Here is a 26,473-nt window from a genome sequence, read left to right as displayed (position 1 = left end):
TCCCCCTCTTCCCCAACCCCTTCCCTCTTCCCCAACCCCTTCCCCCTTTCCCCCCCTTCCCTAACCCTTCCCTCTAACCCCTTCCCCAACCCCCTTCCCCCTAACCTTCCCTCTTCCCACATCTTGCCTCTCTTCCCCAACCCCTTCCCTAACTCTCTCCCACATCTTGCCTCTCTTTCTCTCCATCTCGTCCCGGGATGTAAGGTATAACCCCTCTCTCTCCCACAGCCAAAGACAATTAACACAGAGTTAACGAGAGGAGCATGGTAACAACAGGCTTTGGGGGGATAAATACTTCACTACATCATGTTGTGTTTACGCCATGAGCCTGAGAAGACATATACTGTAGCTAGGGCAAACTCAGGGCTGCCAACCAAATGGCACTCTATTCCCTTTATAGTGCACTGCTTAGATAGGGCTCTGGTCAAAAGTAGTGTACTCTCAACGGAATAGGGTACCTTCTGGGACATAGCAAAGGCTGAACAAGGCTAGATCACGGCTCTAGCTGAAGAAGAAGAATACTTTATTAGTTCAACCGAGACAGAAATGAGTCTTCTGCTTTTACCAAACCCCATGAGATCTGTCTGTCTGTTAGAGACCGGCTGTCTGCACTCCTAAACTACGTCATTTTGTACCTAACTTATTATGCTTTATACATTAGAATGTGTGTGTACACGCAAACACACATTAAGTTGGAGAAGCTGGAGCAGAGAGCAGCCAATGAGCAGTTTGGGTGGTCCTTACTCAAGGGAACGGTGACAATAGCTGGCTTTTTCAAAGACCGAGATGTAGCTTTTGATCTTGGAATCAGAAAAATATGAACACACAAATATAATAACTGTACAGTGTCTGATCGTAATTCTATCCGAAATACACATTTAATTTATACAAAAACACAAGTCAAAAACAAAACCTCAAACAACAAAATCAAAAAACACCCACCCCAAAGCCACCACATAGCACAGAACTGTGATTTAAAGTATGTGATGTGACAGGTAGTGTGCGTGTATTTTTAGTGTGGCATGGCTCTCCTGCAGCTTCTCTGTTGGGAACTATCAGTACGTGGTGTTATGGCTGGGGAGGAACAACAGATCTACACTGACACGGTTCTCTCCTACTGACTCGCTCCACCATGTCTTATCGGATGACTTCATCCAATCTATTTACCGACATAGACTGTGGTGTAAGAATGCTGTATCTACAAGCATTAGAAAATGCACCGTTGTCATGGGAAGGGAACGGAGAGCCTTTTTATTACTAAACTAGGTGTTTGTGACGTTACATCGGGAGACTTGAACGGACCAATCAATATAATATACATTTCTCGTCCAATATTGTTAGCCGACTGACTATTAAACATTATTAACAGAGTTTCAGCAACTGAACAAGATATTTACAGATGGCTTATTTAGCTTTATGGGGGACACCAATCACACAACTTACCTAGCTCTCTCTCTAACTCCCACCCTTCCCTCTCTATGATTCTCTCACTCACGCATGTACTCTCTTTTCTCCCTTTCCAGGGGAAGGTCATATTAACCTTGACTCCTCTCTCTCCCTCCCCCTCACTGACCACCTAGGTCTTGTTAGCATACACTTAACGACCATAACACAGAGCGAGAGAGCGAGAGAGAGCGACAGAGAGAGAGAAGCAGAAAGCTCACATATTTTACCCAATTCTTACCCCTGTTACACAGCTTATGATGGAAGGGGAGAGAGATTGAGAGAGGGGTTCCAATGGGGAGATTAAAAGTGAAAGAAAGAGAATGAACACCTGAGAGAAAGGGAGAGTGAGAAACAGACAGAGAGAGAGAGACACACAAAGTGAGCGAGTAAAAGAGTGAGAGAAAGACAGAGCGAGAGAGGAGAGATACCATTAGTGTGAGAGACGTCCTATGGGGAACAGAGAGATGGAGAGCAACAACAGCGAGTGTGAAAAGGTGAGATAAGGTTGGATGTCTTCTCTTGGTCTTCAATCACCTAGAGAAGAGAAGTGAGGTCTGACAACACTACCGACAGGCAACTGCCTTCATCTAAACTCCTCACATCCATCTACAGTACTGTGTGTGTGTGTGTCTACGTATGTGTGCGTTTGAAGGTGTGTGTGTGTCTGTATTTCGAGACGTATGTGTGTGTGTGTGTGTGTCTTTATTTCGAGACGTATGTGTGTACACGTGTGTGTCGGTGCATGATTCATGTGAGAGTAACTAGGGAAATGAATGAAGGTTAAATGAGGATGGTATGAGATCTGGGGATATATTTGATAAATGTGGGTATATTGAGAAAACAGAACATAAAGTGCCTTCAGAAAGTAGTCATACCTGTCAACTTATTCCACATTTTGTTGTGTTACAGCCGGAATTCAAAATTGATAAAAAAATAATCATTCTCACCCATGTACACACAATAACCCATAATGACAAAGTGAAAACATGTTTTAAGAAATGTTAGCAAATTTATTGAAAATGAAATACAGACATTTCTAATTTACATAAGTATTCACACCCCTGAGTCAATACTTTGTAGAAGCACCTTTGTCAGCGATTACAGCTGTGTGTCTTTCTGGGTAAGTCTAAGAGCTTTCCACACCTGGATTGTCCAACATTTGCCCATTATTCTTTTAAAGATTATTCAAGCTCTGTCAAATTGGTTGTTGATCAATGCTAGACAACCATTATTCAGGGCTTGCTATAGATTTAAGTCAAAGCTGTAACTCGCCATTCAGGAACATTCCCTGTCTTCTTGGGAAGCAACTCCAGTGTATATTTGGCCTTGTGTTTTAGGTAATTGTCCTGCTGAAATGTGAATAAAATCTCCCAGTGTCTGGTGGAAAGCAGACTGAACCAGGTTTTCCTCTAGGATTTTGCTTAAGCAGTCATCGACCATGAACCACATCGACAATCTACTGGAAAATCCTTTTCCATCCTTGCAATATGAAGATAAATGATAGATAAAACGGTATCGGTGCTCATCAGCCATTGGACATAAACATTACACAACAAGTCAGAAATCGCAAATTCAACAATGAGTGGTTTGGAAGGAATCAGTAGCTAACTGCAAGCGTTGCAAAGCAATCACCATTTTTCTTCGCCTGCCTGCTATTTGGTGGAGAGGGTGTGTGGTCCAAGTCTGGGTTTAAGGATTTAAATAATCTGTCTGAAATGGTCTCTTTTCCAAGCTTAAAAAGATACACAGTCACTCGCAACACCATGGGCCAGAAAGGTTGAATACATTAGCCATGCTGTCCATCCAGCATGACTTCTTCCATGTTTAAGACAACTGGTACCTCTGGGGGAAAAACTAGCTCCAACTTGGAAAATACATTTTAAACGGTCATCCAACATAGAATACCTCACCAGGAACTCAGGCCTCTTTCTAGCGCTCCGACCTGAAGATCAAAGACATCATGATTCAACCTTTTTTAAATATATTTTTTAAGAGTTCACAGTTATCTTGAAAGCACCTTTGATGACAAAATTGTTGTTGGGTCTGTAACCACGAGGAAGGGATACTATATAATGTTGTTGGGTCTGTAACCATGAGGGGATACTATATAATGTTGTTGGGTCTGTAACCATGAGGAAGGGATACTATATAATGTTGTTGGGTCTGTAACCATGAGGAAGGGATACTATATAATGTTGTTGGGTATGTAACCATGAGGGGATACTATATAATGTTGTTGGGTCTGTAACCATGAGGAAGGGATACTATATAATGTTGTTGGGTCTGTAACCATGAGGAAGGGATACTATATAATGTTGTTGGGTCTGTAACCATGAGGAAGGGATACTATATAATGTTGTTGGGTCTGTAACCATGAGGAAGGGATACTATATAATGTTGTTGGGTCTGTAAACATGAGGAAGGGATACTATATAATGTTGTTGAGTCTGTAACCATGAGGAAGGGATACTATATAATGTTGTTGGGTCTGTAACCATGAGGAAGGGATACTATATAATGTTGTTGGGTCTGTAACCATGAGGAAGGGATACTATATAATGTTGTTGGGTCTGTAACCATGAGGAGGGGATACTATATAATGTTGTTGGGTCTGTAACCATGAGGAAGGGATACTATATAATGTTGTTGGGTCTGTAAACATGAGGAAGGGATACTATATAATGTTGTTGGGTCTGTAACCATGAGGAAGGGATACTATATAATGTTGTTGGGTCTGTAACCATTTTCTCAAAACAACACTATGTATTCAGGAATAAAAGTGAATTAATTGCTTTGCCACATTTTTTACAGTTTTACTTACGTTTGATGCACGTTTTTGAATATTTTTTATTCTGCACAAGCGTCCTTCTTTTTACACTGTCAATTATGTTAGTATTGTGGAGTAACTACAATGTTGTTGATCCATCCTCAGTTTTCTTTCACAACCATTAAACTCTGTAACGGTTTTAAAGTCACATTTACATTACATTTACATTTAAGTCATTTAGCAGACGCTCTTATCCAGAGCGACTTACAAATTGGTGCTTTCACCTTATGACATCCAGTGGAGCAGCCCCTTTACAATAGTGCATCTAGGTCTTTTAAGGGGGGTGAGAAGGATTACTTTATCCTATCCTAGGTATTCCTGAAAGAGGTGGGGTTTCAGGTGTCTCCGGAAGGTGGTGATTGACTCCGCTGTCCTGGCGTCGTGAGGGAGTTTGTTCCACCATTGGGGGGCCAGAGCAGCGAACAGTTTTGACTGGGCTGAGCGGGAACTGTACTTCCTCAGTGGTAGGGAGGCGAGCAGGCCAGAGGTGGATGAACGCAGTGCCCTTGTTTGGGTGTAGGGCCTGATCAGAGCCTGGAGGTACTGAGGTGCCGTTCCCCTCACAGCTCCGTAGGCAAGCACCATGGTCTTGTAGCGGATGCTAGCTTCAACTGGAAGCCAGTGGAGAGAGCGGAGGAGCGGGGTGACGTGGAGAGAACTTGGGAAGGTTGAACACCAGACGGGCTGCGGCGTTCTGGATGAGTTGTAGGGGTTTAATGGCACAGGCAGGGAGCCCAGCCAACAGCGAGTTGCAGTAATCCAGACGGGAGATGACAAGTGCCTGGATTAGGACCTGCGCCGCTTCCTGTGTGAGGCAGGGTCGTACTCTGCGGATGTTGTAGAGCATGAACCTACAGGAACGGGCCACCGCCTTGATGTTATTTGAGAACGACAGGGTGTTGTCCAGGATCACGCCAAGGTTCTTAGCGCTCTGGGACGAGGACACAATGGAGTTGTCAACCGTGATGGCGAGATCATGGAACGGGCAGTCCTTCCCGGGAGGAAGAGCAGCTCCGTCTTGCCGAGGTTCAGCTTGAGGTGATGATCCGTCATCCACACTGATATGTCTGCCAGACATGCAGAGATGCGATTCGCCACCTGGTCGTCAGAAGGGGGAAAGGAGAAGATTAATTGTGTGTCGTCTGCATAGCAATGATAGGAGAGACCATGTGAGGTTATGACAGAGCCAAGTGACTTGGTGTATAGCGAGAATAGGAGAGGGCCTAGAACAGAGCCCTGGGGGACACCAGTGGTGAGAGCACGTGGTGAGGAGACGGATTCTCGCCACGCCACCTGGTAGGAGCGACCTGTCAGGTAGGACGCAATCCAAGCGTGGGCCGCGCCGGAGATGCCCAACTCGGAGAGGGTGGAGAGGAGGATCTGATGGTTCACAGTATCGAAGGCAGCCGATAGGTCTAGAAGGATGAGAGCAGAGGAGAGAGAGTTAGCTTTAGCAGTGCGGAGCGCCTCCGTGATACAGAGAAGAGCAGTCTCAGTTGAATGACTAGTCTTGAAACCTGACTGATTTGGATCAAGAAGGTCATTCTGAGAGAGATAGCGGGAGAGCTGGCCAAGGACGGCACGTTCAAGAGTTTTGGAGAGAAAAGAAAGAAGGATACTGGTCTGTAGTTGTTGACATCGGAGGGATCGAGTGTAGGTTTTTCAGAAGGGGTGCAACTCTCGCTCTCTTGAAGACGGGAGGGACGTAGCCAGCGGTCAGGGATGAGTTGATGAGCGAGGTGAGGTAAGGGAGAAGGTCACCGGAGATGGTCTGGAGAAGAGAGGAGGGGATAGGGTCAAGCGGGCAGGTTGTTGGGCGGCCGGCCGTCACAAGACGCGAGATGTCATCTGGAGAGAGAGGGGAGAAAGAGGTCAGAGCACAGGGTAGGGCAGTGTGAGCAGAACCAGCGGTGTCGTTTGACTTAGCAAACGAGGATCGGATGTCGTCGACCTTCTTTTCAAAATGGTTGACGAAGTCATCTGCAGAGAGGGAGGAGGGGGGGGGGGGAGGAGGATTCAAGAGGGAGGAGAAGGTGGCAAAGAGCTTCCTAGGGTTAGAGGCAGATGCTTGGAATTTAGAGTGGTAGAATGTGGCTTTAGCAGCAGAGACAGAGGAGGAAAATGTAGAGAGGAGGGAGTGAAAGGATGCCAGGTCCGCAGGGAGGCGAGTTTTCCTCCATTTCCGCTCGGCTGCCCGGAGCCCTGTTCTGTGAGCTCGCAATGAGTCGTCGAGCCACGGAGCGGGAGAGGAGGACCGAGCCGGCCTGGAGGATAGGGGACATAGAGAGTCAAAGGATGCAGAAAGGAGGAGAGGAGGGTTGAGCAGGCAGAATCAGGAGATAGGTTGGAGAAGGTTTGAGCAGAGGGAAGAGATGATAGGATGGAAGAGGAGAGAGTAGCGGGGGAGAGAGAGCGAAGGTTGGGACGGCGCGATACCATCCGAGTAGGGGCAGTGTGGGAAGTGTTGGATGAGAGCGAGAGGAAAAGGATACAAGGTAGTGGTCGGAGACTTGGAGGGGAGTTGCAATGAGGTTAGTGGAGGAACAGCATCTAGTAAAGATGAGGTCGAGCGTATTGCCTGCCTTGTGAGTAGGGGGAAGGTGAGAGGGTGAGGTCAAAAGAGGAGAGGAGGGAAAGAAGGAGGCAGAGAGGAATGAGTCAAAGGTAGACGTGGGGAGGTTAAAGTCGCCCAGAACTGTGAGAGGTGAGCCGTCCTCAGGAAAGGAGCTTATCAAGGCATCAAGCTCATTGATGAACTCTCCGAGGGAACCTGGAGGGCGATAAATGATAAGGATGTTAAGCTTGAAAGGGCTGGTAACTGTGACAGCATGGAATTCAAAGGAGGCGATAGACAGATGGGTAAGGGGAGAAAGAGAGAATGACCACTTGGGAGAGATGAGGATCCCGGTGCCACCACCCCGCTGACCAGAAGCTCTCGGGGTGTGCGAGAGCACGTGGGCGGACGAAGAGAGAGCAGTAGGAGTAGCGGTGTTGTCTGTGGTGATCCATGTTTCCGTCAGAGCCAAGAAGTCGAGGGACTGGAGGGAGGCATAGGCTGAGATGAACTCTGCCTTGTTGGCCGCAGATCGGCAGTTCCAGAGGCTACCGGAGACCTGGAACTCCACGTGGGTCGTGCGCGCTGGGACCACCAGATTAGGGTGGCCGCGGCCATGTGGAGCGTTTGTATGGTCTGTGCAGAGAGGAGAGAACAGGGATAGACAGACACATAGTTGACAGGCTAGAGAAGAGGCTACGCTAATGCAGAGGAGATTGGAATGACAAGTGGACTACACGTCTCGAATGTTCAGAAAGTTAAGCTTACGTAGCAAGAATCTAATTGACTAAAATGATACAGTACTGCTGGGGTAGGCTAGCTGCGTTGTTGACACTACCCTAATCAAGTCGTACCGTTGAGTGTGAAGTTTCTACAATGCTGCTTTTCGGGAGCTAGCTGGCTAGCTAGCAGTGTTGGTTACGTTACGTTGCGTTAGGAGAACGACAATAGCTGGCTAGCTAACCTAGAAAATCGCTCTAGACTACACAATTATCTTTGAAACAAAGACGGCTATGTAGCTAGCTATGTAGCTAGCTACGATCAAACAAATCACACCGTTGGGACTGTAATGAAATTAAATGAAAATGTGATACTACCTGTGGAGCGAAGCGGAATGCGACCGGAATGCGAAAGATTGTAGGCGTTGGCTGGCTATTGGCTAGCTAGGGGTGTCTCCTACGTTAAGGACGACAAAATAGCTGGCTAGCTAACCTCGGTGAATTAAGATAATCACTCTAAGACTACACACTCTAAACTACACAATTATCTTGGATACGAAGACAGCAAAGACAACTATGTAGCTAGCTAACACTACACTAATCAAGTCGTTCAGTTGAGTGTGATAGTTACTACAGTGCTACGGTAGACGGTGAACGTGTTGGGCAGATAGGAGACGACGAAATACGAGAATTACGCAATTATCTTTGATACAACGACGACTATGTAGCTAGCTAAGAAGAAATTGCTAAGATTAGACAAATCAGACCGTTGTACTATAATGAAATGTAATGAAAAAGTTATACAACCTGCAGACCGAAGCGCGGATGCGACCGGCTCGCTTTCCAACCCGGAAAGCCATTGGCCTCATGGTGAAATCCCTGAGCGGTTCCCTTCCTCTCCAGCAAGTGAGTTAGGAAGGACGCCTGTATCTTTGTAGTGACTGGGTGTACTGATACATCATCCAAAGCATAATTAATCACTTCACCATGCTGAAAGAGATATTCAATGTCTGCCATTTTCTTTTCACCCATCTACCAATAGGCGCCCTTCAAAAATCTCCCTGGTCTTTGTGGTTGAATCTGTATTTGAAATTCACTGCTCAACCTTACAGATAATTGTGTGGGGTACAGAGATGAGGTAGTCGTTAAAACAATATATGTTAAACACTATTATTGCAGACAGAGCGAGTCCATGCAACTTATTATGTGACTTGTTTAGCAGAATTTTACTCCTGAACTTATTTAGGCTTAACAAAGAGGTCATAACTAAAAGAGGTTGAATACTTTGTCTCACTAGATTTCTGCGTTTCATTTTGAATAAATCTGTAAAAAAAACACACATTTCCACTTTGACATTATGGGGTTTTGTGTGTAGGCCACTGACAAAACATCTACATGTAATCTATTTTTTATTCAGGCTGTAACACAGCAAAATGTGGAAAAAGTCAAGGGGTATGTTGAGAGAACGAACATATACACTGAGTGTACAACACATTACAAACACCTGGTCTTTCCATGACAGACTCACCAGGTGAAAGTTATTATCCCTTATTGATGCCACTTGTTAAATCCACTTCAAATCAGTGTAGGTGAAGGGGAGGAGACCGGTTCAAGTAGGATTTTTAAGCCTTGAGACATATATTGTGTGTGCCATTCAGATGGCGAATGGGCAAGACAAAAGATTTACAGTGGGGCAAAAAAGTATTTAGTCAGCCACCAATTGTGCAAGTTCTCCCACTTAAAAAGATGAGGCCTGTAATTTTCATCATAGGTACACTTCAACTATAACGGACAAAATTAGTAAAAAATTATCCAGGTAATCACATTGTAGGATTTTTAATGAATTTATTTGCAAATTATGGTGGAAAATAAGTATTTGGTCACCTACAAACAAGCAAGATTTCTGGCTCTCACAGACCTGTAACTTCTTCTTTAAGAGGCTCCTCTGTCCTCCACTCGTTACCTGTATTAATGGCACCTGTTTGAACTTGTTATCAGTATAAAAGACACCTGTCCACAACCTCAAACAGTCACACTCCAAACTCCACTATGGCCAAGACCAAAGAGCTGTCAAAGGACACCAGAAACAAAATTGTAGACCTGCACCAGGCTGGGAAGACTGAATCTGCAATAGGTAAGCAGCTTGGTTTGAAGAAATCAACTGTGGGAGCAATTATTAGGAAATGGAAGACATACAAGACCACTGATAATCTCCCTCGATCTGGGGCTCCACGCAAGATCTCACCCCGTGGGGTCAAAATCAACACAAGAACGGTGAGCAAAAATCCCAGAACCACACGGGGGGACCTAGTGAATGACCTGCAGAGAGCTGGGACCAAAGTAACAAAGACTACCATCAGTAACACACTACGCCGCCAGGGACTCAAATCCTGCAGTGCTAAACGTGTCCCCCTGCTTAAGCCAGTACATGTCCAAGCCCGTCTGAAGTTTGCTAGAGAGCATTTGGATGATCCAGAAGAAGATTTGGAGAATGTCATATGGTCAGATGAAACCAAAATATAACTTTTTGGTAAAAACTCAACTCTTCGTGTTTGGAGGACAAAGAATGCTGAGTTGCATCCAAAGAACACCATACCTACTGTGAAGCATGGGGGTGGAAACATCATGCTTTGGGGCTGTTTTTCTGCAAAGGGACCAGGACTACTGACCCGTGTAAAGGAAAGAATGAATGGGGCCATGTATCGTGAGATTTTGAGTGAAAACCTCTTTCCATCAGCAAGGGCATTGAAGATGAAACGTGGCTGGGTATTTCAGCATGACAATGATCCCAAACACTCCGCCCGGGCAACGAAGGAGTGGCTTCACAAGAAGCATTTCAAGGTCCTGGAGTGGCCTAGCCAGTCTCCAGATCTGAACCCCATAGAAAATCTTTGGAGGGAGTTGAAAGTCCATGTTGCCCAGCAACAGCCCCAAAACATCACTGCTCTAGAGGAGATCTGCATGGAGGAATGGGCAAAAATACCAGCAACAATGTGTGAAAACTTGTGAAGACTTACAGAAAACATTTGACCTCTGTCATTGCTAACAAAGGGTATATAACAAACTTTTGTTATTGACCAAATTCTTATTTTCCTCCATAATTTGCAAATAATTTCATAAAAAATCCTACAATGTGATTTTCTGGATTTTTTTTCTCATTTTGTCTGTCATAGTTGAAGTGTACCTATGATGAAAATTACAGGCCCCTCTCAGCTTTTAAAAAGTGGGAGAACTTGCACAATTGGTGGCTGACTAAAACACTTTTTGCCCCACTGTAAGTGCCTTTGATCGGGGTATGGTAGTAGGTGCCAGGCACACTGGTTTGTGTCAAAAACTACAACGCTGCTGGGTTTATCACAGTTTTATCAAGAATGGTCCTCCAGCCAACTTGACACAACTGTGGGAAGCATTGGAGTCAACATGGGCCAGCATCCCTGTGGAATGTTTGACACTTTCTAGAGTCCATGCACTGACGAAATGAGGCTGGTCTAAAAGGTGCTCCTAATGTTTTGTACACTCAGTGTATGTAGGTATATTGAGAGAACAGAACATACAGTGTATACCCACATACATGTTCTGTTGACATAGAAACACCTAACATGCATGGAATCAGGAAGCTGAATACCTATGCAACTAATAATTTATTTTTTATTCATCTTTAAAAAATTATTGAAAAAATTATTCCACTTTGAAAGTGTTTTGCTTAGATTGTTGACAAGGTTTAAACTAAATTCAATCCATTTCAATCCTACTTTGCAACAATAAAATGTGAAGAAATCCAAGGGGTCTGAATACTTTTGCAAAGCACTGTATTTTTGAATATTGAGAAAACTCAACATTCTATTTCTTGCATTAGTCTTTTATAGAAGAGTAATGTACTAATATAGAGCACTATGTTGAGTCATATAGTACTGTATAATATTGTATTGGAAAGCATCAAAAAGTAATATAATGATACATTAAATATTGTGTGGTTATCAAGATTGGTGATTGCACCTACAGTACCAGTCAAAAGTTGACACACCTACTCAGTCCAGAGTTTTTCTTTATTTGTACTACATTCTACAATGATGAATAATAGTAAAGACATCAAAACAATGAAATAACACATATGGAATCATGTAGTAGCCCCCCCCCCAAAAAAAAAGCGTTAAACAAATCCAAATATATTTTATATTTCAGATTCTTCAAAGCAGCCACCATTTGCCTTGATGACAGCTTCGGACACTCTTGGCATCCTCTCAACCAGTTTCATGAGGTAGTCCCCTGGATTACATATCAATTAACAGGTGTTCCTTGTTAAAAGCTTGTGGAATGTCTTTCGTTCTTAATGCATTTGATCCAATCAATTGTATTGTGACAAGGTAGGGGTGGTATACAGAAGAAAGACCAACCGATGAAGTCAGACGTTTACATACACGTTAGCCAAATAAATGTAAACTCATTTTCACAATTCCTGACATTTAATCCTAGTAGAAATTCAGTCTTAGGTCAGTTAGGATCACCATTTTATTTTCAGAAAGTGAAATGTCCGAATAATAGTAGAGAATGATTTATTTCAGCTTTTATTTTTTTCATCACATTCCTAGTGGGTCAGACGTTTACATACACTCAATGAGTATTTGGTACCTTTGCCTTTCAATTGTTTAACTTGGGTCAAACATTTCAGGTAGCCTTCCACAAGCTTCCCACAATAAGTTGGGTGAATTTTGGCCCATTCCTCTTGAGAGAGCTGGTGTAACTGATTCAGGTTTGTAGGCCTCCTTGCTCACACGCACTTTTTCAGTTCTGCCCACACATTTTCTATAGGATTGAGGTCAGGGCTTTGTGATGGCCACTCCAATACCTTGACTTTGTTGTCCTTAAGCCATAACTTTGGAAGTATGCTTGGGCTTATTGTCCATTTGGAAGACTCATTTGCGACCAAGCTTTAACTTCCTGACTGATGTCTCGAGATGTTGCTTCAATATATCCACATAATTTCCCATCTCATGATGCCATCTATTTTGTGAAGTGCACCAGTCCCTCCTGCAGCAAAGTACCCAAACCGTAGTCTGGCTTTTTTATGGCAGTTTTGGAGCAGTGGCTTCTTTGATCTTCATGCCGAACGGCCTTTCAGGTTATGTCGATATAGGACTCGTTTTACTGTGGATATAGATACTTTTGTACCTGTATCCTCCAGCATCTTCACAAGGTCCTTCACTGTTATTCTGGGATTGATTTGCACTTTTCGCACCAAAGTACATTAATCTCTAGGAGACAATGTGAGTGGTCCCATGGTGTTTATACTCTGCGTACTATTGTTTGTACAGATGAACGTGGTACCTTCAGGCATTTGGAAATTGCTCCAACGGATGGACCAGACTTGGAGGTCTACAATTTATCATCTGAGGTCTTGGCTGATTTCTTTTGATTTTCCAATGATGTCAAGCAAAGAGGCACTGAGTTTGAAGGTAGGCCTTGAAATACATCCACAGGTACACCTCCAATTGGCTCAAATTATGTCAATTAGCCTATCAGAAGCTTCTAAAGCCATGACATTATTTTCTGGAATTTTACAAGCTGTTTAAAGGCACAGTCAACTTAGTGTATGTAAACTTCTTACCCACTGGAATTGTGATAGTGAATTAAGTGAAATAAATCTGTCTAAGCAATTGTTGGAAAAATTACTTGTGTATGCACAAAGTAGATGTCCTAACAGACTTGCCAAAACTATAGTTTGTTAACAAGAAATGTGTGAAGTGGTTGAAAAACGAGTTTTAATGACTCCAACATAAGTGTATGTAAACTTCCGACTTCAACTGTATTTGGTAAAAGAACAAGTCCATATAATGGCAAGAACAGCTCAAATAAGCAAAGAGAAAAGACAGTCCGTGATTATTTTTAGACAAGATCAGTCAATGCGGAAAATGTCAAGAACTTTGAAAGTTCCCTCGAGTGCAGTCGCAAAAACCATCAAGGGCTATTATGAAACTGGGACCACCACAGGAAAGGAAGACCCAGAGTTCTCTCTGCTGCAGACGATAAGTTCATTAGTTACCAGCCTCAAAATTGCAGTCCCAAATAAATGCTTCAGACTTCAAGTAACAGAGACATCTCAACATCAACTGTTCAGAGGAGACCTCAGAGGAGGCCTTCATGGTTGAATTGCTACAAAGAAACCACTACTAAAGGACAACAATAAGAAGAGACTTGCTTAGGCCAAGAAAACGAGCAATGTACATTAGACCGGTGGAAATCTGTAATTTAGTCTGAGCCCAAATTTGCGATTTTTGGTACCAATCGCCGTGTCTTTGTGAGACGCATGATCTTCGCTAACGGATGATCTCCGCATGTGTGGTTCCCACCGTGAAGCATGGAGGAGGATGTGTGATGGTGCTTTGCTGGCGAAACAGTCAGTGATTTATTTAGAATTCAAGTCACACTTAACCAGCATGGCTACCACAACATTCTGCAGCGATATGCCATCCCATCTGGTTTGTGCTTAGTGGGACTATCATTTGTTTTTCAACAGGACAATGACCCAACAAACCTCGAGGCTTTGTAAGGGCTATTTGACCAAGAAGGAGAGTGATTCTTGGAGAGTGATGGAGTGCTGCATCAGATGACCTGGCTTCTACCATCACCCGACCACAACCCAAATGAGATGGTTGGGGATGAGTTGGACCGCAGAGTGAAGGAAAAGCCGCCAGCAAGTGCTCAGCATATGTGGGAACTCCTTCAAAACTGTTGGAAATCATTCCAGGTAAAGCTGGTTGAGAGAATTCCAAGAGTGTGCAAAGCTGTCAATCAAAGCAAAGGGTGGCTATAAAATATATTTTGATTTGTTTAACACTTACATGATTCCATGTGTGTTATTTAATTGTTTTGATGTATTCACAATTATTCTACAAAGTAGAAAATAGTCAAAATAAAGAAAAACTCTGGAATGAGTAGGTGTGTTCTAACTTTTGACTGGTACTGTATTGACTGGTATTGGTCTGTGGTCGCATATCAAATGGTGCACTTTCCCCTATACAGTTGACCAGAGCGAGTTGGGCCCTGATCAAAAGTAGTGCACTAAATAGGGGAATAGGGTGCCGTTTGGGATGTATACTATGTCTCCTCAATCCTAAGGACTAGTGTTGACTTAGCAACAGTGGAAGTGTAGGGGAGAGGAGGAAGATATGAAGCTTTTGTAAGTATGAGCGCTCTGTGTGAATTACTCGGGGTCTCCTGCTGTGTGTGTGTGTGTGTGTGTGAGGATGAGCCTCTTCACACATCATCCCACCTCTACTTGGATCATGGCACTATGACAGATTGTCTCACAGCAACTCATGCTGAATCTGTGAGGTCCCGCTGATTCTCTGAGTGTACCTATGTGCATACCTGTGTCTGCGCGTGTCTGCATGTTTGTGTATCTGTGTGTGCCAGACTGTGTGATGTATAGCTGTGCGTCGGGGGCTGTCTCCCAGGTGTAAGACAGGCTGTGTGAGGTATTATCGGGCAGAGAACAGAGGAGTGATGGGGGTCAGTGTGATATTACACCCTCACTCAGAGAGCTGCCCCAAAACACCTGATCACTCCCTGATCACTCCCTGACACACACACCACACACGTGTGATGTCCTATCCTGGTGTCTCAGAGGCTTTAAGGAAGCATTGGAACAGCTCCCAGAGGGTCACACACCATGCTGCTTTTAATTACACTACCTGATAATACCTGTTGTATGGACCAGACAGAGATAGAGAGACAGAGACAGATAAAAGGAGAGTGCATGACGAGAGAGAGACACACAGAGAGAGCAAGACACAGAGAGAGCAAGACACAGAGAGAGCAAGACACAGAGAGAGAGACAGAGAGACAGAGAGAAACACAGAGAGAGACAGAGAGAGACAGAGAATCTCCTTTAAATATAGCAAGACAGAGATAGTGTGAGTGTTGTGGTGGGAAGTTACTCCAGGAAGCCATAAGGAGGAGACAGATAGGGGTTGACAGACATCAGGGAGACTAGCTTTATTGAATCAACATCACAGCACTACTGATCCCATCAGCACCACTTCTACTGAACACACACGTCTGTAATGATAAGTTCTGCTCACTGTTGGCTGCTTCCTCAAGTTACTTTTCATACAGCGTGATACAAAATCAACATTTGGAAAGACATGGTCTTCTTCAGGAAGACAAGGCTACAGTACAAACTAGGCCTTAAATCAATCAAAACCCCAAATTGTCAGAGCAGAAGGAAGAAAGTTTTGTATGTGGCTTGATTCATGCGTCCTCCACAAAGACAAATTTCATAGTGGGTGCAAGACACTGTGGCTTCTCACCAGGTCTCGCACCAACTGTGAAATTTGGTGGAGGATCAGTGATGATCTGGGGGTGCTTCAGCAAGGCTGGAATCGGGCAGATTTGTATTTGTGAAGGACGCGTGAATGTGGTTGTCCAGGATGAAAACTTGCTTCCTTCTGCTCTGACAATGTTCCCCAACTCTGAGGATTGGTTTCTCCAGCAGGACAATGCTCAATGACACACAGCCAAGTCAATCATGGTGTGGATGGAGGACCACCAGATCAAGACCCTGTCATGGCCAGCCCAATCTCCAGACCTGAACCCCATTGAAAACCTCTGGAACGTGATCAAGAGAAAGATGGATGGTCACAAGCCATCAAACAAAGCCAAACTGCTTGAATTTGTGCGCCAGGAGTGACATAAAGTCACCCAACATCAATGTGAAAGACTGGTGGAGAGCAGGACAAGACGCATGAAAGCGGTGAATGAAAATCAGGGTTATTCCACCAAATATTGATTTCTGAACTCTTCCTAAGTTAAAACACTAGTATTGTGTTGTTTAAACATGAATATGAACTTATTTTCTTTGCATTATTCGAGATTTGACACTGCATATTTTTTTGTTATTTTGACCAGTTTCCATCTTCTGCAAATGAATGCTCTAAATGACAATATTTTTTGTTGGAATTTGGGAGAAATGTTGTCAGTAGTTAATAGAATAAAACAAAAATGTTCATTTTACCCAAACACATAAATAGTCAAACCAGAGAAACAGATAATTTTGCAGTGGTCTCTTATTTTGTTCCAGTGCTGTATATTTTGTAATCATTTCCAGCTGAAATCTGGATACAGGTTTGGATTGAATAAGGCCCACTGTTAATACATACAGATGCAATTAGTCCGTTTTATTTATTCTGTCCCCACGTCTCCCCAGGCTAAATTAGCCATCGTTTAACTATAAATACACAGCTGCCACGGCAATTATTATGACTGACAGCTCACCTCTCACCCACGATAAATCAATCAACGCTCATTACAAGGGATTCGCCTCTTCAGCGCAGACAGGCATAATAATCAATCACTGCTCGTTACATCCACACATGCTCAGATCCATCAAGTCAAGGCGCCTCAGGAGAAAGAAAGGAATTGTGGAAAGAGGAAGTGATAAGAGTGATGAAGAGTTATTCTGTCCTTCTACCACTCTGGATAAGAACGAGTGTCATCAGGAGGTAATGATGGAATTGGTAGTTAAGTTCTCCATCAGTATCCATGGAGTTGACTCATTAACACATTTACTGATCACAATGGGCTTAATGACCAGGGGCTCATCAATAGAAACTAGAATCTTCCCAATGAAGACAAAAAACAAAAAGGCTAGCTAACAACTGCGAGAGAAGTTTGAAATGGACATTGATTTATTTTGTGTTTCTTAGATACGTGGCAACCACTTTGATTCAAACAGACTCTTGAATATCACATAAAAAGAGCCAAGCATGAGAGTTGATGTGTTGAGAAGCATTAGAAATAAAACATCCATCACATTGATCCAATGTACATTAAAATCACAGGCTTAATATACTTCATACATTTACTAGAGGCTTTTAGAATTCAGAGCGGAAGAGACAAGCGAGATAAGGAATGTGGCTGTTGAATTTTCCTGAAATCACTCAGGCAAGAAACTCCCTCTCGCTCCACTCACACGCCCGCCCGCCCGCCCATCCACGCCCACCCACGTATGCTAAATGTAATGCCCCCAAGCTTTCTTACACCACAGTAGGTTTATAGTACTCCCAAAGCAGTAGTCACAGTGAGAGTGTGAGTGAGATTTCATATCTCATCCTCCTCCAAACTTGATTGGATTGCGGCATGTGTCTGTTACTCCTCTCTGATTACCTCCAGTTTTACAGAAGGATCACCTGGGGGTCAGCCTCAGCTGGGCTCTGACTGGCTTTTTAACCAGGCAGTGATGATGTAATCCCCGGCGGACAAGGGCTCTGGTCGATAGTGCTTCAAACTTCTGTTTGTTCCCATTAGTGTGTGTGTGTGTGTGTGTGTGTGCGCATCTATTTGTCTTTACATGCTTGTGTGTGTGTCTCTCCGTGTGTGCGTTTCCTACCTTAATGTATCCTCCTGTAGACAGCAGCACAGTGTTGTCTGGGGAGAAGTGCAGGTCGGTCACCCAGCCTCCGTGCAGAGAGTCCATGGCGTCCTTGTTGTCACGGGAACAGATCTTAAGCAGAGTACCATCCTTCACGTTCCACAGCTGAGACACGAGACACACATGAGACAAACAAATAAAAAATGAGAGAAATGAATGAGACCTAGTAGTTATAAATGGTGGGGTGTATGACAGCTATGAACTTATTATCAACCTGGTATCTTAGGAACCTTTTGACGAGACGGCCATAAAATATCTAACCCCAACCAGAACTACAAACTAAAATAACAAATATCTCATGTACTGTTCGGGCTACTTTAGTACTTTCTAACATGGCCATCTAGTGACTACCAACCTTAGACATACAGTAGTCTACAGTTAGGTGTGCAATAATCCAGTCCTTGAATGCTACAGTATCTTGTGCTTTTCAACTTTACCTTTCAATCAATGACTACTTTCACTTATGCCCATAGAGACATAAAGCAACCCTCCATTTTAATACTGGAGTTATGCAACTAACAACCATGAGCCATACTGTCCCGTCTATATAGGACACAGAACATGCTATATTTAACACCTTGCATGATTCACTGAGAATGACTCAAGTGTTTCCATAGAAACAAGAGGGGCATATATTCCACTATGTACTGTAATTCAATCTTGTGGTTTGTCAGTTTCCTTCTGTTTGGTGCCTAATGAACACAACCCTGGATGATTGACTAGACATGATTGACATGTCATGACATGATTTATTTTAAAGTGACAGTTCACTCCAAAATATAAGTGTCAGTTGTTTTAGAACCTGGGAAGAGGCATGAGATGTGGACTCGTCGACATTAGATGACTTTTCAGGTTCTAAAACTTTGGAGTGTAGTCCAAATGTACTAGTCAGACAGTCAGTCAGGGATAGTTTGTGGAAAGCAGCTGGTAGAAGAACAATGTGATTGTAGAGGAACAGACGGTCCCTCTGTCACGCTCTCATTTCTTCAGGCCCTAGTCTGTCCCTCTCTTTCGCTCTCCCTCTTCTTCTCTTTAATTGATCTTATTTTCCATCATCCCCTCTCATTTCTTCTCTTACCCCACTTTCCCTTCATTTCCATCATCCCTTCTCCCTCTCCTTCTCTAGGATCTATGCAGATGCCAGAACCTTAGGGATTCAATCTGACTAACTGTCTTCTACTTCCTCCCCTCCTCCGCCTTCCTTCCTTCCTTCCTTCCTCTTCATCCCCCCTGCCGACCTGCACACCTGTTCCACATCCTCCTCTCCGTCTCTTTAGAGGTGCAGCACTTCGCTCTATTTTTCTATTGCTCCTTCCTTCACTCATGTGCTCACTCCTTCACTTACCCCTCAACTTCCCTCCTAATGCTCCTTCACTCATCCCTCCCTAACCCTCAACTTCCTTCCTTCTAATGCTCCTTCACTCACTCCTTCCTTCCTTCCTTCCTTCCTTCCTCCCTCCCTCCCTCCCTCCTCCTTTACTCACTCACCCCCCTTCCATCCCTCTATCCCTACCCACCCGTATCTCTCCGTTGTCGTCGCCGGTTGCTAGGCGCCGGCCGTCCCAAGAGAAGCGGCAGCTGCGGACACAGTCCTGGTGGCCGTTCAACAGGCGCACGCACTCCCACGATGCACTGCTCCACACCTGAGGGCCAATGAGAGGCGAAACAGGAGGTCAGAGGTTACAAAGTTTGTCGAAAATAAAACATTTTCAAATATGTTCTTTTGAACATGCCATAGCAATTTTGGTTGCAGACTTCCTTGGTTAATTAAATGCAGAGTTCCTTGGTTAATTAAATGGAATAATTTCCTTTTCCCCTGAAGGCCTAACTGTCTATTGTTTCTCTATGCTGCTAGTCTGGTAGCTCAACTCACTAATAATGAAGCCTGGCATCAATTAAAGCCTCCCGGCTGCTCTTTGATAGATGATACTGCCCATAACATAATGCTATTTTTACATTTTATTAACCCATCCACCACCGCCCCTCTTCGGAGGACAAATTTATATATATATATATATATATATATATATATATATTTTTTTTTACAGCTTTTCTGCTACATATACATACATGGTACTTTTATATAAAGCAATCACATAACAATAATACATTACCAAACAACGTAAACAACGTATTATTACCAATTATTACCAACCTATCACCATAGACCTCAGCTCCTTAATCCCACCCCTCAGCCACTCTCAGCCCATCCCATCTATCACCATAGACCACCCCTCAGCCACTCTCAGCCCATCCCACCTATCACCATAGACCACCCTCGTTTGGTTTCAATCTACCAGATATTTTTCAATTTTACATCATTATTTTTACCTTTCTAAATCATAAAGTATCCACAGATTGTGAGCTAAAGATGAAAACCTTTCCTACTAGTATTATATTATTTAATGACCGACTATGGCTTTCTAAATTGCCCAACACTGCTATTTGCAAGGTTAATGTTGTGATTTTTTAACCAGTCCTGAACCTGTGACCAGAAACGAGCTACATAGGTGAAATACCAGAATAAATGATCTAGGGATTCTGTCTTTTCGCAGCAAAATCTACAGAGCTGAGGTTGTTGTATGCCCCTTTTGGCAAGAACTTATATAATTATTTAAATTGAAAAGCTCTAAGTGTTGTATCAAGTGTTGTTTTTTGTACCCGTTCATAAACCATGTGCCATGGAATCGGTACGTCAAAAATCTCTTCCCATTTATTTACATCCTGTATGGCACAGCTGTCGAACATTTTTGTCCTCAGATGAAACTGGTATATTTTTCTATTTACGCCAATTCCTTTTCAGCCAATTTGTATCTTTAATATATGGCAGGCAAACAAGTTCCCTACCTTCTCCCTTTTCCACTTGCCTCCTCCATTGTGGTAGTGCTGCAATCAGCTGGTTGTAAATTAGGATTGAGCAGATATTCCTATATATTTTCGATAGCTGCATGTGACATAATTCCACTTCTAGTCATATCGTTCATAAATATAATACCATTAAAAATAATCATCCATAAAGAATGTTTTTTTTTATTAAATCAGTATATTTGAGTTTAACCATAAAACAAAATGTTGTTATCTTTTTTGGAGGATAAAACTTGAAATTGTAACCAGCTTTGCTTGTCTTGTTTCAGAAAGGGCGACACTTTAAACCAAATGTACTGTTCAATTAGATGGAAATGAGAAGTTGTAATCTGTATGAAGACGCTATTTTTTAACAAAGGATGAGCCTTTCTTAATAATCTATTGGAGAAACATTTTGGGTTTAAGTATAATTTATGCATGAGTGATGCTTTTAGTGAGAGGTTTAAAAATGTCATATTTAATCATTTTAGCCCCCCAAACTCATTATATAAATAGGCACGTTTAAATTGTCTGGCTTAGCATTCCAAATAAAATGAAATATTTTTTGCTCATATGATTTTAAAAAACGAGTCGTTTAGAGTAGGCAGTGCCATTAGTAAGTAAACTGTGATAGGACCAAAGTGTTAATGTGATTTTTCCATAAATAGACAAGTATTTACCTCTCCATGGTTACAGAATCGTATCTATTTTTTCTAACTTTCTATTGAAATCAATTGTGGTAATTTAAATTTATATTTTTTGAGATGTGAATACGAAGTAGGTCTACTTCACCATCCGCCCATTTTATTGGTAAACTACAAGGTAGTGTAAACATATTTTAATTTAATCCCATCAGTATGTAAAGTACATCTAATTGTTGGGTTCGTGAAATATCCTTGTTTATTGTACTGAGGGAGAGAGGGGAACGTTTACGTTCTGTTAGGACGTGTTATTGTTAGACATCATGGTATCCTATGGGAAGGAGAAGGGCCACAGTCTGGTTTCAGTTGTTGGGTTGTAATTTGAAATACTTGCTACACCAGAAGTGAATGGTTATCTGTAGGAGGAATGTATATGGTGGGGGTCAATTAAAGGTTGGATATGAGCCAGGGGCTTGGACTGTTACTGAGTAAGGGAAAGGCAATCACATGGTTGTGGTCACTGATAAGGGTGGAGAGCTGTGGATTAGTGAGGAATCGGGGCCTAGGTCAGGGAGAAGGAACAGTTTATTACCCACATCACTTACCTTCCTACCTACCATTAAATATGTCATGTTTAGAGAAAGGGAGGAGACCACCTAAAGTGGGGAATATATATACACACACTTGTGCTGGTGGGAACATGTCTTTGTCTGTTCAGCTATCTGACCCATTTGGTGAATAAACTTGGTTTGAGCTTTTCCTAGTTTTTACTCTGTTTATTTAGAACCTAACATAATAAAGAATACTCTGTTTATTACAAGAACACAATGTTCTTAGCAAATTGTCTCTGTCTTTGTCCATCTCTCTCCCTCTTTCGCTCTCTCTTTCATGCTGGGAGAGAACATCACATGGTAGATGATTAAAAAGTGATTATTTGGCACAACGTCTCGTAGTCATCTGAAGGTCAATAAACAGAGGGAGGAAGGGAGAGAGAAAGGAACAGAGGAGAGAGACAAGTGGAACAAAAACCTTCAGTCTTTTATTCTATCAGACAAAGACGATCAGACTCAGGGTTCGGCTTTGACCTATGATAGCAGACAGAAAAAGACTGTGGGTGTATGTGTGTATACAGTCTTACGAAAGTATCTGGCTTACGAAAGTATTGGCATTTTTCCTATTTTGTTGCCTTACACCCTGGAATTAAAATAGATTTTGGTGGGGGGGTTGAATCATTTGATTTACACAACATGCCTACCACTTTGAAGATGCAAAATATTTTTTCTTGTGAAACAAACAAGAAATAAGACCAAAAAAACGTAACATTTGAGCGGGCATAACTATTCACCCCCCCCCCAAAGTCAATACTTTGTAGAGCTACCTTTTTCAGCAATTACAGCTGCAAGTCTCTTGGGGTATGTCTCTATAAGCTTGGCACATCTAGCCTTTGGGATCTTCGCCCATTCTTCAAGGCAAAACAGCTCCAGCTCCTTCAAGTTGGATGGGTTCTGCTGGTGTACAGCAATCTTTAAGTCATACCACAGATCCTCAATTGGATTGAAGTCTGGGCTTTGACTAGGCCATTCCAGGACATTTAAATGTTCCCCCTTAAACCAATCAAGTGTTGCTTTAGCAGTATGCTTAGGGTCATTGTCCTGTTGCAAGGTGAACCTCCGTCCCAATCTCAAATCTCTGGAAGACAAACAGGTTTCCCCTCAAGAATTTCCCTGTATTTAGCGCCATCCATCATTCCTTCAATTCTGACCAGTTTCCCAGTCCTTGCCGATGACAAACATCCCCACAGCATGATGCTGCCACCACCATGCTTCACTGTGGGGATGGTGTCTTTGGGGTGATGTGAGGTGTTAGGTTTGCACCAGACATAACAGTTTACTTGATGGCCAAAATGCTCAATTTTAGTCTCATCTGACCAGAGTACCTTCTTCCATATGTTTGGGGAGTCTCCCACATGCCTTTTGGCGAACACAAAACACATTTTTTTTTGGCCACACTTCCGTAAAGCCCAGCTCTGTGGAGTTTAAGTCTTAAAATGGTCCTATGGACAAATACTCCAATCTCCGCTGTGGAGCTTTGCAGCTCCTTCAGCGTTATCTTTGGTTTCTTTGTTGCCTCTCTGATTAATGCCCTCCTTGCCTGGCCCGTGAGTTTTGGTGGGCGGCCCTCTCTTGGCAGGTTTGATGTGGTGCCATATGCTTTCCATTTTTTAATTTTTTATAATGGATTTAAATGGTGCTCCATGGGACGTTCAAAGTTTTTTATTTTTTATAACCAAACCCTGATCTGTACTTCTCCACAACTTTGTCCCTGACCTGTTTGGAGAGCTCCTTGGTCTTCATAGTGCTGCTTGCTTGGTGGTAGCCCTTGCTTAGTGGTGTTGCAGACTCTGGGGCCTTTCAGAACAGGTGTATATATACACTGAGATCATGTGACACTTAAATAAAGTCCACCTGTGTGCAATCTAACTAATTATGTGACTTCTGAAGGTAATTGGTTGCACCAGATCTTAAATTACAGGTTATAATACAACAAAATAGGAAAAAAAACACACACACCTTGGTAGACACACCAGAAACATGCAATCCTCCAATGCCAATTTGGATGCTGACAAATAGACATTCCCACAGTGAGTGACCAACTCAATGATCCTGTGACTGACAGAAGACAGAGGGGGAAACAAGGATAGAAAATAGAAGAAAGAGGGAACAACACACACTGATGGAGAGAACGAGGAAGGTCGATCGAGGGCAAAAACACAGTAAGGGGAGAGTGAAAACCTAGTCAAGGGGAGAGTGAAAACCTAGTCAAGAGGAGAGATCCTCTCCCAACCTACAGTGTCAAAGTCAACCGCAGAGTAGCAGCCTGCTCTCTCTCACAAACATGCACACACACAGGTAATGCTAGGTAGGAGGAGAGGAGAGGGCCTGCGGTACGGTCTGTAGGTTGCAGTCAGACTTAATGACCGCTGCAGAGACAGGGAGGCAAGTGGGCGGCTTGACCGCTGGAGGGCCAGGGAGGCGAGTGGGCGGCTTGACCGCTGGAGGGCCAGGGAGGCGAGTGGGCGGCTTGACCGCTGGAGGGCCAGGGAGGCGAGTGGGCGGCTTGACCGCTGGAGGGCCAGGGAAGCGAGTGGGTGGCTTGACCGCTGGAGGGCCAGGGAGGCGAGTGGGCGGCTTGACCGCTGGCTAAGTTAGCGACCGCTAACATGTCCACCCCAAGCTACCAATGACCTTTAGTTGACCGCATAATAATGTACACTATACACACGGTTCTGAAAGGATCATGATATAGACAACATATCTGTCTCACACAGATCTAAGAATTTAGGCTGGGTTCTGTCGCATACTGATGACACATGTGTGTGTGTGTGTTACCTTGGCAGTCTTGTCAGCGGAGGTGGTGGCGAAGAGCTGTCCGTCAGGCGACACGTCACAGGCTAGCACCGCCCCCTGGTGACACACTAGATCCTGCAGCCGTTCACCACTAGACATGTCCCACACCTGGGGGGAGGGAGCGAGAGGGGGAGACGCTTTCTGTGTCACCTCCCTCTAGTAAATACCCTTCAGTTCATGTAAGTGCACGCTGATCGTAACTTGTTGCTTTTAACAGGTTTTGCATGCATGCGTGTGTGTTTCTAAGTCTTACGGTCTGTCTGGTACTGCATACGTGTGCTTGTATTACCTTGATGGTGCCGTCAAAGGACCAGCTGAGGAGATGTGTCTCTGAGGAGGGTGAGGTGGTGAGCAGAGAGAAGCATCTGACCTGCTCCTTGTGGCCCTCCAGAACCACACACTCACCTGTCCTCCACCTCCACACCTACGGGGGGCAGAGAGAGAGCGAGATAACGCGCGAGAAAGAGCACGAGAGCGATCACCTTCTGGCACTGGAGTGGGTAAAAGTTGCACCTCAACCAGGGATTTAGCACAACCACAGTTATGGAGGGTAAGCTGATCCTGGATCTGTGCCCAGAATAGGAGTATTCAGCTGCTAGGAGGGAATGGGCACTGGGCAGAATATTGGCCTCTATGCAAATATCTCAGACAATGATTGACATATCAAACGCTCACCACTCCAGAAGTCAAGTGGTCAGAGTAACAGCTATTTTTTCTGTATAGAGCTATTCACATTCCCTGTAGGTGAACATTTCCTCAAAGTGAATCTATCCACCAAATATTCCCTTTTCAGTGAAGCTACTCAAACATTATTCATATGAACAGGAGACGGTCCATGGACAGAAAGGGCCTAAACAGGAGAATACAGAGTAAGATGAATACAAAATGAGGCTGTGCTGTTCTGATTTGCAGCAAGGTGGTGCTCTGGATAGTGTGTATACTTCTGATAGGCAGATAGGTCTAGCAGTGGACAGGCTGTCCTAAAAACTGAGGAGAGGAGATGAGAGAGACAGAGGAGATGAGAGGATATGTTCAGTGAGCTGGAACTGTAGAGGAGAGCTGTTAGGGGTGACAGAGCGGAACAGTCCGAAAACATCAGACACACACACACATACGCAGACACACAGGGAGGGAAATAACAAACCACAGAAGAGAAGAAGAGAAGAAAGAAGGATGAGGAAGAAAGAGAAGGGCCCCACCCGTATGGTGGTGTCCTCAGAGGAGGTGATGAGTGTGTGTCCCTCCGGGGTGAACTGGCAGTGGAGAACTGCCCTGGTGTGACCCTGAAGAGTGGCTAGAGAGGTCCCCGACGGCACCTCCAACACCTGGGCAGAGAGAGGGAGGGAGAGAGACAGATGATTCCATGTCAATCCTTTATTACTGTGTCAAAAGAGCAAAAACAATCTATTAAAATCATGAGTTGACACACATCCCAAGAAGTTGGAGAGGGGTTGACTAACAGAATAGCAAACTTAGAAAAAATTTAATAAGATAGTCACACACTTTATTTAGCTCCCAAAAGTGTAAAAACAAGCAAATGCTCAAGTGAGATGGAAAACAAGAGACGGAAAGAAGAGGGAACACAGAGATATTTAGTGGGGAAACC

At 43.6% G+C, this 26,473-nt stretch overlaps 1 protein-coding gene across 2 annotated transcripts in view; it reads right to left on the bottom strand.

Annotated features, from left to right (window-relative positions):
* LOC115132926 (apoptotic protease-activating factor 1-like) overlaps nucleotides 1-26,473 on the bottom strand; it is a 65,128-nt gene that overhangs the window by 14,464 nt on the left and 24,191 nt on the right. For both annotated transcript variants that reach the window (XR_010464522.1, XM_065021511.1), the window contains exons 22-26: nucleotides 26,067-26,192; nucleotides 25,157-25,291; nucleotides 24,850-24,975; nucleotides 19,493-19,618; nucleotides 17,934-18,080 (exon numbers count right to left, since the gene is read on the bottom strand). Coding sequence is in view for 1 of the 2 variants with exons in the window: in XM_065021511.1 (XP_064877583.1) it covers nucleotides 17,934-18,080; nucleotides 19,493-19,618; nucleotides 24,850-24,975; nucleotides 25,157-25,291; nucleotides 26,067-26,192 (660 nt within the window). In the remaining variant the exon portion in view is untranslated. The remainder of the gene's footprint in view (nucleotides 1-17,933; nucleotides 18,081-19,492; nucleotides 19,619-24,849; nucleotides 24,976-25,156; nucleotides 25,292-26,066; nucleotides 26,193-26,473) is intronic.

This window comes from Oncorhynchus nerka, linkage group LG8, assembly GCF_034236695.1.
Source record: "Oncorhynchus nerka isolate Pitt River linkage group LG8, Oner_Uvic_2.0, whole genome shotgun sequence".
Classification (NCBI taxonomy): domain Eukaryota; kingdom Metazoa; phylum Chordata; class Actinopteri; order Salmoniformes; family Salmonidae; genus Oncorhynchus; species Oncorhynchus nerka.
The sequence above is the reverse complement of the archived record's forward strand: the minus strand, read 5'-3'. Positions and strand labels throughout refer to the sequence as shown.